Source organism: Myripristis murdjan, chromosome 8 (assembly GCF_902150065.1).
Source record: "Myripristis murdjan chromosome 8, fMyrMur1.1, whole genome shotgun sequence".
NCBI classification, from domain to species: Eukaryota; Metazoa; Chordata; class Actinopteri; order Holocentriformes; family Holocentridae; genus Myripristis; species Myripristis murdjan.
Window position 1 is genome coordinate 8225569 of NC_043987.1, and position 14583 is coordinate 8240151.

At 41.8% G+C, this 14583-nt stretch overlaps 1 protein-coding gene across 1 annotated transcript; it reads left to right on the top strand.

Annotated features, from left to right (window-relative positions):
* The first annotated feature begins 10067 nt into the window (after nt 1–10067).
* Nucleotides 10068–11342, top strand: LOC115363076 (putative nuclease HARBI1). Its single transcript, XM_030057149.1, has 3 exons — nt 10068–10558; nt 10626–10871; nt 11194–11342. Exons 1-3 carry the CDS (start codon nt 10198–10200, stop codon nt 11340–11342), a joined length of 756 nt encoding a protein of 251 aa, XP_029913009.1. The 5' UTR covers nt 10068–10197.
* Nucleotides 11343–14583: the final 3241 nt, after the last annotated feature.

Here is a 14583-nt window from a genome sequence, read left to right on the forward strand (position 1 = left end):
TTCACTTGATCTCCCCACTTTCACTTACTTATCTGTCACATCTGAGAAATTGTCTGCACAAGAGTAATAACAACTATTCAACTATTTTATATTTAAATGTAAATATAAGTGAACAAACATCTCGGCGTGCAAATGGGATCCAACGGCCATTAGTGAGGTACGAGCATAGTGGACAGGGAGGTTAAGCACGGTGGTCAGGTTTGGTAAGCAAGTAGGATGTGCAGGTCAGAGTTTGTAAAAGTTTGCTAATTTCTACAAACTGAAGTGGAACACACAATCCAACACATTTGAGTGATTTATTTATGTCCACATGACTGAAAACAAGGCGGATGCAGATGCCCCAAGGCCTTCCAGCGACACATGTGCCCTCTTGACAAATTCAAAATCAGTGCCTCAGGATACACATACACATACTGTACACACACACACACAATGCGGGGCGATGCGTGTGTGTGCATGCACCCGGCGGTGGAAGCTAGCTGTTCCACAGTCAGCCAACGCCGTGATTTATCGCCAACTGTTACTGGACCGTAACTCTCCGCGTGCCAACAACTAATCCTCTGATTGGCTAACAGCTTCAGGTCTGTAAATTTAGTGTGTGCCCGGTTAATTGTGTCGCCTGCTGGCTGCTGTTCCTGCCACTTCAGAGCACTGGCATGGGCAATGTCTAATTCTGTTCTGTGGACCCATAAAACAGAATTAGGAGTGTTCGATGAGGTTTGTCACAATAAGAGGGAGAGAGAATTTCAAAGTACACCTAAAAATCACTTCATGGTAAGCAGAGATGGGGCAGTATTTTAATTAGAGGTATCTAAAATACATATTTAATTACTTTTGAGTATTTTGTGCTATGTATTTTGCCTTTCTTAAAATACAATGTCATTATTATTCTCAAAAATTTACTCTGCCTCTGATTGGCTCTGATTTAGTCTTTGCAGAATGCAGGTGGGGGGAAAAAGGCATCCATCAGTGCACTTCACTTATATTTATCACTCTTGAAAAAGCCATCTGCTACATGCCCAGTCTTATTGTCATCTGAAAGAACTAGTGCCTCACCACTGTCCTCACTGTTCACTTCCTCCAGCTGCATTTCTATTGGCTGCTCACTCAGTCAGTCAGTGCTGCTTTAAATGATAGAATGACAGCCTCCCACCTCCAAGATATTCAAATTGGCCACTTCAAATCTCAAATATGGGAAATTAGCAGAGTTTATCTTTCCAATGTACGGGTGGGTTGAGGTTCGACCCATAGTGAGGCCATTAAATGCCTAAAATGTGATATTATCAGTTTGTATATACCGTATTTTTGTATTTTCAATTACAAATTACTTGTATTATAATTAAATTCATTTGATGAGCACACATTTGTAAAAAGACCTGTGACATGGTGGCTCAGGGCCAGTTACAGTTTAAAGTGATATTTCAGTAACATGGTTTGTTTTCAGCAGCCTTATGTAAATGCAGGTACAAGTATACAGCAACATCAGCATCCCCTACTCTCTGTTGTCAGCATATAGCCATTTATCGTGGGTGTCAAGGTCCTAATTCACTTCCATTCATAATATTTCTAAAGTATAAAGCAGCTGAGGCAGTTGGGAAATACTTTGGGAAATATTTTTCACAGTCTAATCTGCTGCTTTCCAGTGGCAACTGGTACAGGAGCTATTTTTCTCAGGCACTATGCGTAATTACATCAGTATGTAATCTGATTTAAACTGGGCTGTCCGTGTGAGGGTGCAGGAGCATGCATAACCGCTTCTTGGTTACACTTTTGGACTTTCCAATGTTAATGTTCGACTTCGTATCAAGTTTTATCAGTTCAGTTTTACACTGGAGCCTCTATTGATGCTTAACATCATATCAACCAAAGAAAACATACAATTAAAATACTTAATTTAGTATTATCTGACTTTTAACAGAATATCAACCTTGTATCAACTGACTTTACAATTGAGTCAGTCTTGATTATTAACTTCATGTCAACCTGTTGAAAGCAAATACTCAACTTACAACTAATACACTATCATTGGACTTTGTATCAGCTTTGTCAGCTAGGGTTAGGGAAAGGTTGATAATATGTTGATACAAACTTGATACACTCAAAATGAAGTAATCAAGTGATCTCACCGTTGTTGATGTAGAACTGATATAAAGCTGATGATATTAAGTGGAATATTAACATTGGATAGTCCAAATAAAGTGTTGTTTGAGCTATCACCAGGTCTTCTTTTGCATTTAAACAAACAGTATTGTGAAACTCAATTTGCTTCCACATTTAGTTCATACTTCAGAGGTATTTTTTTTTAGGTCAGGGCCTGAATATGAATGGCAGTGAATTAGGGATGGTGATGCCACTGATGCAGCTGATACACTTATATGTGGGTGCACATCCATTGTGGTAAGGCTGCTAGAAACTATGTTACAGCAAAGTGAAGTATCACATTTTAATCATGTCAGATTTTATGAAGAAAATTTGTATTACGTAGCAATCTATTTAACATTCCATGGCCAAGTTTCCAGTTCAGTCTTTGTATGCCATCATGGTGAGAAAAATTGAGTCAAAGGAGCGTGGTGTTTAGCCTCAGCAGAGGGACGTTAAGAGGCAACAAGTCTACATAGCGAAATTCTGTCAATTCTGTCGAAGAGGCCAACATTTTTATTAACCCGTAGGCAAGCATAAGCAAGGCCAAAATCCTCAATGCACACAATATTTGAATGGAAACAGCTCAAACGTGTACTGCAGTCTGTCAAGGATTCATAGAAAATTACACAGCCTGAAGTTGTTGAGGCATTTATTTTAGTTAATAACATATTTATAGGGGGAAAAAAAATGTCTAACTTATCTGACTAACTTGCTCATCCTGCTTTATGAAATACATGGCAGGCAGTGTTTCAACGGAGGCATTGTGCTGTAATTACAGGTTGAGCCTTGAAGCAATGATAATGTACCAGAAATAAAGTGGCAGGTGGTCACTGAAGACAAGTTTTGTAGTGCCAAATAGCGCTTTAGCTCTACTTTATAATTTTCGAGACAGATTTATCCACCACTGTACAAGGTGGTGACAGAATAATTGGCCGGTTGGAATTGTATAAACAGGGTCTGAAAAGCGCTCTGTTTTGTTCAGGGGCCCTCTTCTACCACTTGTTATCTTTCAATTGCCCGCCCTGTGCAGATCATGCTCATTACTTAAGTTTATGTGTGTGTATGTGTGTATTTTTAGGCGTATGTGTGTGCAAATATGCATGCAGGCCTATGTGTGTTGTGTATGCTCATGCATGCACGTATTTCTAGTTTGTCATCTCTCTATCATTTAGTAATTCTGTTTCTGAGATAGCTCGATATAATTGGTCAGAGCAGAGTGACCTCTGCAGAACGAAACAGCGCTTTTGGGCCCATCGCAAAGCTTTTAAACACTTTCATGAGCCTCCCTTTTTTCCCATCGCTTCTCTTTGTTTCCCTTGTATCATTTCAAACGCTGTCTTAGTTCCCTTTCTATGCCAGGCCTGCAGAGACCTTGGAAAGGACACACACACACACACACACACACACACATACACACACACACACACACACACACACACATCATCTGAGTCATCTTCTGCTTCCATAATACCAAGCATATCATCCATATTTTATCCCGTTAAAACAAATTCAATGTAAAGTACAGAGACGCTGTTGCAACCAGACAAAGGTCAAATATGCTTAAGACAAAAAGGTGACCTTTGACTAAAATGCCTTGGTGTGTGTGTGTCAGTGTGTGCGTGTCTGTGAGTGTCTCTGTGTGTGTCTGCTGTTGTCTGTTGTCTGCCTTCCTTGGTGAATGTATGTGTACCCCTGTTTGTTTGCCTATTTTCATCTGTCTGCAATTGTGCATGTGTTTTTGTTTGCGGTTGTGTATGTGTACATAAATTTGTACGTCTATGTATACATTCATGTGTGTACGCGTGTGTGAGTGTGTGTGTGTGTGTATGTGGCATGCACACGCGCCTGTGCTATCGGTCAGGTCAGGCTAATGCCTGCAGCAGACAGACAGGCAGTAAGTCTGCCGTGGGAAGGCAGAGCCGAACAGAGAGCAGTCCTCACTAAATAATCCACAGACACTAAGATCCTTTACTTGTAACAGGACCAATGATCAGTGCAATTAATGGACTGCACAAGGGACGGGAGGGAGGGGCGAGTGAGCAAAGGGATGAGAGGGAGAGGGAGAGAGAGCACTCAGAACAAGTCTGACTTGGCCTGAAATCCTAGCCCTGGGCTGACCCGAAGATGTGAAGTTCAGGCCGAGCCTGACAGCTGCTGCCAATTTAGCACCTGAACCCAAACTCAATTAGCACAAGTTCTCTTTTAACTGTTTTGCTTCATGAGCTGAACTTCAAGCGTGGTTCACGCATTGGTCAGAAACACGCATCACTTGCATATCAAAAAGTCTCCATTAACATAGCCTGATGAACAAATTGTGCAGACATGCATTGACGCCTAGATTTCTGCAAGTTGTTTAAACATTTTCACCCATTAAGTTACAATCTGTACCATTTTTGGTACTGTTGTGTTCATCCTCATCCTTGATTGATATCACACAATAGAGATTCAACCTATATCCACTTCATCAAACCTTTTTCATTTGCTGTTCTTCTAGTTCTGGTGTTTTCCAGCTGTATCCTTGGTAAAATCCTCTGGTGCACAGTAAGTGATGTGTTTTATATTTCCCGCAGCAGCCGCAGTGGCTTGTTTGAAATAAACAAGAGGAAGAACTGGGTAGTTAGCATGAGCAGTGACAGCAGCCATGGCCAAACAGACAAATAAAACCAACAGAAACTCAAACTCCATTAACAACAACAACAACAACAACAAAAAAAAAAAAAAAAAAAAAAATCCAAGGAAAAACACGTAACATTATCGCCCACAAGGTTTGATTGACAGATGATGGATTGGAAGTACAATGCTGCAACACCACAGCAATAAATGCTTAGCAGTGTGCATTAGAATATATTAAAACATGGGTTGTGACTCATAAAACCATAACAGAGTAATATTGGTCACCACGGGACTCCCAACAAACATTTTGCCGTTATGGGAACAGAGAGCACATGTGTGTTTGAACCAGGGAGTTTATTCTGAATAGCTTAATTATTACTCCGACTTGGTTATTGCCTCCTTTGAGACACAGTAAACCGATAAGCTGCAAAATCATTACCCCTATTGGTGTGTGCGTGTGTGTATAAACCCTTCTGTGTGTCTGTGTGTGTGCTTGCAAGCCTATTTGGTATTTGAAGGTGTGTGTGTGTGTACCTGTGCATGTCTGGTATCACTGTTTTCTCTCATGGCGATAAAAGCCAACACTTTCCCACACTGACATCTCCTAACCGCGTTTGCCTCAGTGCGTTTTACTTTCCCCTCAATTGTTTTCAATTATCTTTCTTCTTCGCCGGCCCAGATGAAAAAGACTTTTAAGACCTTAGAGGAAGCCTGATTGGAGTCTCGCTGGCGGACAAGCGAGCAACAGACTCGGCATACGCATTAAGGGAGAGCGGAGAGAAAGGCGGAGAGGAATAATGCAGAGTTATGCAGCCTTGACAGTGGGATAACGCCGGCAAAAATAGCAAGCGAGACTTGGGTTCAAATGCTGTTGATTCTAAAGATGAGAGGAGGTTTTGGGCTTCCTCTTGTTTTCTTTGAGTGTCTTCTTACATCATGTCTCTATTTGTTGCTCTCTGTGTCGCTTAGAGAAAAACATAGATGGTAGGAACCCTGTGTGATGATGAATTTTGCATCTGTTTGAATATTTTGGGATGTGACACTGGTTCAATCCCAGTTCCCTTCCGTTGGCCCTAACACTAGTTTGCCCTCGACTGAGTAGTGACCCCTCAGAAAGGAGCTATAGGAGGTAGGGTTTGACATCTATACCTAGGAAATGGGACGCCACTTTGGACGTCATCAGAAGCCAAAATCCATTCAGAAGTGGAAATGAGGGGAAATGTGTCTGGGTAAAGCTGAATCAGACACAACAACACTGTAATGCTTCATTGCCAGGCTGCTGTGCTTCTTTAGACTTCTGTATTAGACACAATACAGGACAGGACAGCGCTCCTGTAACCACAGCAACTGACACTGTTCTGACATCAGACGAGCAGGAAGTGCACAAATTAAATTCACTGATGGATTTAAACTTTCAAATCTCATTCTCAGGACATGGAAATAAATCAAAATGTTGGACGGTCACTCACAAATCGCCGTTTAACCAGTATTCTGTTGACATTGCGAATAGAATGTTTGTGAAATGCTTTAAAGAACCAGTACCATATTTCATTGCATCAGCGTTAAACTAAGATGTCCCAATTTTGTGTGGTAATTTGTGAATGCACTATATTTATTGACATCTCTCCTGACACTTCTTCTCTTACCACTCCATTTGGAGTGCGCCTCTGACAGGAATCAGGACACCCTACCCCTACACAGGAGCAGTTTCCCCAAACTTGCCCAGGGAGTTGAACCAACAACCTTCCAGTCAGACACCTGCTTCTCTAACCTCAAGACTGCCGCTGTTCTTGGGCTGTCTTTCCATTTTTTAAATGTGAGTCAATGTTGCTCTGCCTCTGCGCTTCAATAGGAAAAGAGCAAAAGTGATGAAATACTGAACATTTTGCTCAATTTGCACTTCTTTTCCCAGAGGAAGCTGCCGTTTTTATCAATACTCAGCAACACCCAACTGAAGGCTTTGAAGTCTTTCTCCTATTACATCTTTCTCGCTCGTTGTAACACACATGCATTGACACACACACACACACACACATGCACACACCTTTCTTATCATGACCTGGGATCGTGAAGGAGGATGACAGATGGGTTTGGATGGCACCAGAGAAAATGGCGTTGCCTTCAACTCCGGCCTGAAATATTTATCAGTCCATGCCCGAGATCAAAGCTTCCTTGACAGAGGAGGGCCATCAGGCTCCATTATGGCTCGCACTCGTTCTGACATGATGCAACTGCACAAGGGGTAGCGAGCAACAGACACCATTATGGCTCAAAGTCACACACAGAGTAGAGGCCATCACAATGAGATATTACACAGAGTATCTGGCAACAGTCCCTCTTACGGCTCAAACTCTCTCTGATGTAGTGTAATCATGCATGCGGTAACAAGCAACTGACGCCACGATCGCTCAGACTCACACCAACACCAGCGCAGTGTGATGTCGCCTAACAGAACAGGGGACTAGAAACCGTTTGGGCTCAAACCAAAACAGATGTAATGCATTAGTGCGTGGAGAAGCTTTTCTGGCCCCCATCCGGAATTTACTTTTCACTTCAGTTCATAATCTCTGGCATGGCTGAGTTTGCATGGTGCCAAAAAGGGCGCTCGCTGTTCCATTTCAATCCAATAGTGGCCGGGTCTTCCCTGAACCCACCGGACAGTTTTAGCCATTTAACAATATGAGCCCCAGTTAATCCACGGCCCATATCCACGATGTGCGTCATCATGGCTGTCTGGCCTCTACAAAAAAACGCCATGCCAGCCGTAATGTCACTGAGTCTCCCTGCAAGTGGCACTCAAGTGTCTGTGGATGTCATCAATGTCCCTATGAACTTGTGCACCATGAAATAACCACCATAAAGGTACGCTTTATTACTATATGTGAAATAATAACAAGTGTACACACGAGGAGGCCTTACAATGGCAGCCAACCTGCCACCAGGCTCAATATGTTTGTTGCTGTCTGAGTAAAGCACTGAGCGCTGGCGTAGTGTGACAGTTCATTTCTCCTCTATTTCAGTGGCAGTCAAAAAGTGTGGATTGCAAGCCACTCCCTCAAACAGGTTTGGTGGAACATTCAAGAAAACAACAGAAAATAATGAAACGGCTCTCCCGCTGTTGTGATTGGTCAACACTTCATCTCATCACTGGAGCATGAAAAAATAAAAAGTCAGCTCAACTTTGATTTATAGCAGCATACACACGGTCACACAGCGCTTTGCTCAGTGTTACCGACTCGCAGTGAAAATGACTCCCTTCCTCTAATCTGAATGTACAGAGGACAGAAAATCTGACGAAAAACTCTGAAACAGCGAGCGGGGATGGGTTTCCTGGAGCCAGATCCAGGGAATGGAGCGGCAGGTGTGTCACACTTGATATCACAATAGCTGCCAAATGAAAAATGCTATTAAAAATGTCCCTCTAAAAATGTCAAACACATAATTAAACAGGTTCATGTAATATGCAAAGTAAATTTAGCAGGTGGATTGCAGTGTTCTGTAGACGAGTAAAGCGCAATCTCCTCATGTGCTTTCGACAGTCCAGCAACGCTTTACTCTATAGAATTGTAATATTTACATTTTAAAATTCAAAATAGTCATCGACCCACCACTCTTACCCATGCTGACATGAAATAGCAGGTAAACCCAAGTGTTACTAATGACACTAATAAAGGCTCTGTTTCATTCAGGCCTAACAGAGTCAGAATCCTGCAGCTGCTGGAAAAGGTCTATTAACTGGCAACTGTCACTTTAGAAGACAGGTAACATAATATACTAAAATAATTGATCATTTTAGCTGATAAAATGGACTAATTATACACTCTTAATATTCTTACAAGATATTGCATCATTAGTAGATACTGTTGCATCAGTCAGTGATATGTTTTCACCTCTCCAATTAAATATCCACTGAATTATAGATATAGTAAAGGACCACACAGTCTTTTAAATGCATCATATAATGGTGTTCTACATTGTATGTGTTGAAAAAAAAAATGTATTTGTAAGTCCATATATCTATCTCTCACACACACTTTGTTTTTTTCTGTTGTCTTTGTTGTTTGTTTGTCTTGCTTGTTTATTTGTTTGTTTTGTTTTGTTTTGTTTTGTTTATTTTTGTATTAACATAACACATTCATGAGAATGAATTTTGTATTGTCGGACCCCAGGAAGAATAGTTGCTGCTGAGGCAGTGACTAATGGGGATCTGAAATTTAAAAAAAAAAAAAAAAAAACATATATTTGTGTGTCACTGTACATACACTACTCACAAAAAGTTAGGGATATTTGGCTTTTGGGTGAAATTTATGGAAAATATAAAAAGTTCACGCTACAGTGATATTATATCATGAAAGTAGGGCATTTAAGTAGAAGCATACACTGGTGATTTCCTCATCTCAAACAATTTATTGAAACAAAAGCCAACAACAGTGGTGGATATACCACAACAAAAAATGTCAGTGTCAATAACTTGTCATGTGCCCTTGAGCATCAATTACAGCTTGACAACGACGTCTCATGTTGTTCACAAGTCGACTTATTGTCTGCTGAGGCATGGCATCCCACTCTTCTTGAAGGGCGGCCCTCAGGACATTGAGGTTCTGGGGTACAGAGCTCCGAGCCTCTACACGGCAACTCAGCTGATCCCATAGGTTTTCTATGGGATTCAGGTCTGAGAAAGTGCAGGCCACTCCATCTGAGGTACCACAGTCTCCAGCAGCCGTTCCCTAATGATACGACCTCGATGAGCTGGAGCATCAAACACCTGGGGCCTCATTTATCAACTGTGCGTACGCACAGATGTGTGCGTAATGGGTGCGTAAGAACGTTCCCACGCAAAGTATGGGATTTATCAACTTGTACTTGTGCGTAGGAACATGTGTAAATTTAAGCACAACTCTTACCATGCGTACACACAAAACCTAGTGGTAGAACAGTGAAAAAACCAATAGAACACACGAAAAGAGTCACAGTGTTCAGCAATCACAAACTTCACACATGTTCCCTGTTTCCCCTAATTGATAAAAAATCTCAATTAGTAAATTAGCAGACAATTTGAATAATTGATGTAACAAGTTATAAAAGACAGCTGTGACAGGACAACCTGAAAAGAAAACTTGAAATGCGAGTGCCATGGCTTATCTTGCACTATTGGAAGATTTGGAGAACCGTGCGATCCGCAGGGAGCGCGTTTTCAAAGAGCGTGCTGATCTGTTCAGTGAGAGCACAGAGTGGCTTCTCAGCAGGTACCGCTTACCCAAAAACATATTGATGGATTTATGCCGTGATTTACAACCCATGTTAGAGCGAGAGACAAAACGCACCAAAGCCATCCCAGTGCACATCCAGCTCCTGTCCACCCTGGGATTTTTGGCCACCGGAACATTTCAACGAGAGATTGGAGACATATGCGGCATTTCGCAGCCGACATTAAGCAGAATCATGCCGGCAGTGTTGGATGCAATAATTTCTCTGGCCCCAACTTACATCCAGTTCCCATACAGACATCACCAACAAGCCGAAATCAAACGAGGATTTCATGCTATCGCCGGATTCCCAAACATAATTGGAGCCATAGATTGCACTCATGTCACAATAAAAGCACCATCACACAATGAATACAGTTACGTGAACAGGAAAGGATTTCATTCAATCAATGCGCAAATAATCTGTGATGCAAATATGTCCCTGTTGAACGTTGTTGCCTGGTGGCCTGGAGGAACGCACGACTCATTCATTCTGCAGAACAGCTCTGTGGGTGTGCGTCTCCAAGCAGGAGCTGTTGAGGATGGCTGGCTTATTGGTGAGTGTTACAACATTTTGAAATTATTTTTCTGGGCGTTGTATGGTTTATTATAACATCTCTATAGGTGATCGGGGATATCCACTGAAGCCGTGGCTAATGACCCCCGTAACCTACCCGAGGACCCCACAGGAGCAGCACTACAACCGGGCCCATGCGCGTTCAAGAACCATCATTGAACACGCAATAGGCCTGCTAAAAGGCCGATGGCTGTGCCTGTCCAGCGCAGGGGGGGCACTTCAGTATAAGCCTGAAAAAGTCTGCCACATCATCATGGCTTGCTGTGTGCTTCACAACTTGGCCATCAGACAAGGTGTCCCTCTGCAGGAACCCCCCAGAGCAGACGAGCCCATGCCTATCGCAGAGCCTGTCCCACCCCCTAATGCCGCTGCCATTCAAACAAGAGAGAGGATCATACAGAGATTTTAGGTAAGTCTGCCTGTTAGCTATCTTTGTGTGTGGGGGGAAATAATCAACATCATTCAACATTTTAAAGTTTATTTATTCAACATTTGTGATGCGCATGCAGCAATCTGTGCCAGTGAGTCGTTGATTTTCAGTAAAGTGTTAGCGATGTTGGTCAGTTGATCCTTTATTTCATTTATGGCTTTGGTTGTGTCTTGTTGGTTTTGCAGCACTGCCTGTGTCAGCACCCTCGGCCCAGGATGCACCGACTGGGGGTTGGATGGCCCCGGCTGCTCTTGTTCCTCCAACTCCCCCGGCTCCTCCGCCGCCTCCGGCTCCTGAGCGCAGGGGGGACTGGCTTGAGTTTCTGAGTTATTGAAGAAACATCACATTATTGTCACGTTTATTTTAATTTTCCCAAATTAAACTGTCTAAATGTTTAAACACCTCAGCCCAGCTTTTTATTTTACCTGCAGTGTGACTGGTCGATGGTACAGCTGGTTCAGTTGGGAGAGCGTCTGTGTCTCCATCAGGAATAATTCCACAAAGTTGTGTGGGCCCGATGATGCTGGCAATACGGGTGAAAGTTGAGTTGTTGCTTGTCCTCCTCCAGTAACAGATATTTCGTGTCTATGGGCTGTTATGCGTTTTTTGGCACTGAGTTTGATGTCAAACCATTTCTTTTTTATCTCAGAGACTGCTCTTTCCTCTGACCCAACAGAATTAACGGCAGCCGTCACCTTCTCCCACGCAGCATTTTTTCTTTTGTTGGTCACACCTGCATTTAGTGTTCCAAACAGTATATTTTGGCTTGTTTCAACTTCTCCTACAAGTACCTCAATCTCTGTATCGGAGAAATTTCTCTTCTTCGCCCTCTTCGCCATTATTACAGCAGGCCTAAGGGAAAAAATCCATTCCCGCATTTTTAAAGGGATTGCTGCTACCATATATGGTAAATTGGAGGCGTTTCTGAATGCAAATGAGCCTAACCATGCACGAGCATGGCAGTTTAGAACAGGTGGCATTCTAAGTTTCATTCCTACGAAAGTATTTAGAACCTTTTCTACGCACAGGTTGATAAATGAGGCCCCAGATGTGAATTTTGCCGTTAAGCTCCTTGTTAGAGAACAGCAACTTGTGCAAAAAGTACTGAAACATTGAACAGTTGGACATGTGCATTCAAAAGTTTACAGAAGGTCACATTAAGTTCACCTGTAAAGGTTATAATGCATTTTAGGTTCATCCTGAAATTTCACCCGAAAGCCGAATATCCCTAACTTTTTGTGAGTAGTGTATGTACACATGTAAAGGTGAAATGTCTCTTAACCAACTAATACCTCCACAGTTCTTGTATTTTCCAAGGGGGTAAAATTTTATTTATTTTTCCCATAATCCATCCCTGAGAATGCCAAGTGCTTCTGAAGTGCAGCACTAGTTCAACAAGTGACTGCAAGTGGCTTTTACAATGACTACCAAACACTATCATGGCTCATATTCACAGAGAAATTACATAAGCTTGCAGTTACAGGCAACACTCCATTATGGCTTTTACATCCAGCCTCCTAATGTAATTTTTCCATTGAGCAGTAGCCAACAGACATCATTATGACTCAAACGAACGGGCAGTATAGAGCATCATAATATGATATAACAAGGTGTGGCGTGTGAAGCGACACAGTTGTGGTGCGGGCCGGGCGAGGAGCTAATTTAGCAATAAGTGACAGAGAAAAGGCAGATGGAGACATATGGAACAGAGACGCCGGGACACCATCACCGCTCATACAAATGAGGTGTCGCACAGTCCCACCATATATAAGGCAACTGATATTACACGGCTGGGCAACGTGGTAAAGGGCAGCGTTTTTGTCAACATTTTAAATGCTATGACATTCATTAAGTGGTGGAACCGTCTGACTTTAATTACCCCTCAAGCTGCCTTTAAAGTCGAATCGGAAGGCAAAAAGTCAGCTTTAACGGGGTTCTAGCTCAATGTCAGATTTTAATGTATCAAATGAGCTGTGGCCTACTTCATACCGTCCAATCCCACATAGCAAAATTGGTCTGGCCCAATTCTGGCCCACATAACGCACTTACACTCGGCCGACATACCGCAAAGAATGACGGCCCTTTGGTGGCCCGGATCTCATTTGCCAGAGCTGGCCCATACATGGGCCAGCACAAAGCCAGCTGCAGACACACTGCTGGTCCTGTTCTGGCCCCGAACAGTTTCTGCACTGGCACCAGATGTCAGCCTTAAGTATACCTTAATCAAGCCATGTAATAACCACACATGCCCTATTTGGCCCAGATTAAAAATGACTCAACAACGATGGTACAATTATACAAATGACTTGTATTTATTTTGATAAAATTAAATGAGAATTCGAACATTCAACATTCAACATTCAACACACTGACTGCCTATCACTCCATGTACAAATTCACAAAAATTGTATTAAATTAAAGACAATAAATCAACCAAACACACCATTAAACTGTAAACACTGAAACATGACTGGAGCATAGTGCAAGAGTCAAAAATGCATTATTATGCATTAGAACATTGTCACTGTCCTTTCTTCACAGTTCAAAAAGCAGCATTAAACATCTGTAAACATCACTAAAACTCAGTATAGACTTTCAAGAGTCAAAAATGCATCATGCATTGCAACAATGTCATTGTCCTTTCTTCACATTTTTTTTAAACAGCAGCAGCATCTGTAAACAACTTGGCATAGACTTTCAAGAGTCAAAAATGCATCACACATTAGAGTTTCTCTCATTCTCTTTTCTTCTCATTCGTTCGCTCCTTCCGCCATTCCTATCAGGTGCATTTTGAAGCCATTTTGTAATCCTGGACTCGATTTCTTGGTCCGTGGCATCAGAAGTCAGACGATTACGTCGAACAGCCGCTAAAACACACACACACACACGCACACACACACAAATGAATTAATAACATCACTACAGTGCAGTGCGTAAGTGAGACACTTTTCATAACTGGTCCTTTAATGCCAAGAAGCTCTTGATCAACAATCTTTTTAACAACTTGCATAACCCTCTACTACTAGTTTTTAAAGATTAATATTGTAGTATTTCCTTTTACACTTTGCTGTACATTGGAAAAAGATAGTTTTCTCTTTGTTGCCTCAGGACAGTATTGTGCAGAGACAGGTACTTTCCAGAGTAGTATCATGCTCTGTGTAAGATATCATCACTGGAAACCTTGTATGTCCAAAACTGTTACTTTTCAGGAAATGGAAAAAAGAATCTGTGTTCCGATTGATCCAGTGTAGTTATTATTTAGTCACAAGCTCTTGTTAATACTTTTCATTGGTTAAATATTTATAAAACCCAGACAGACTTAACCACTTTCACTTTCAAAATTCTTCAAAAAAATTAGCACAAATAACAGATCTACAAGCTCACAACTATTTTCACTACTAATTGTAATTTGTAATTTGTAAGCAAGAAATTTGTGGTAAGGTTCAAGAATTTTCATTTTCGACTGTGCATTAATTTACGAAAAACATAAAAGTTGAAATATGGAGACACAAGGCTCCTGTCTGATAACAATGATATGCCGCTTTATCTAAAATGAAGACCTTGGTCAATATTTC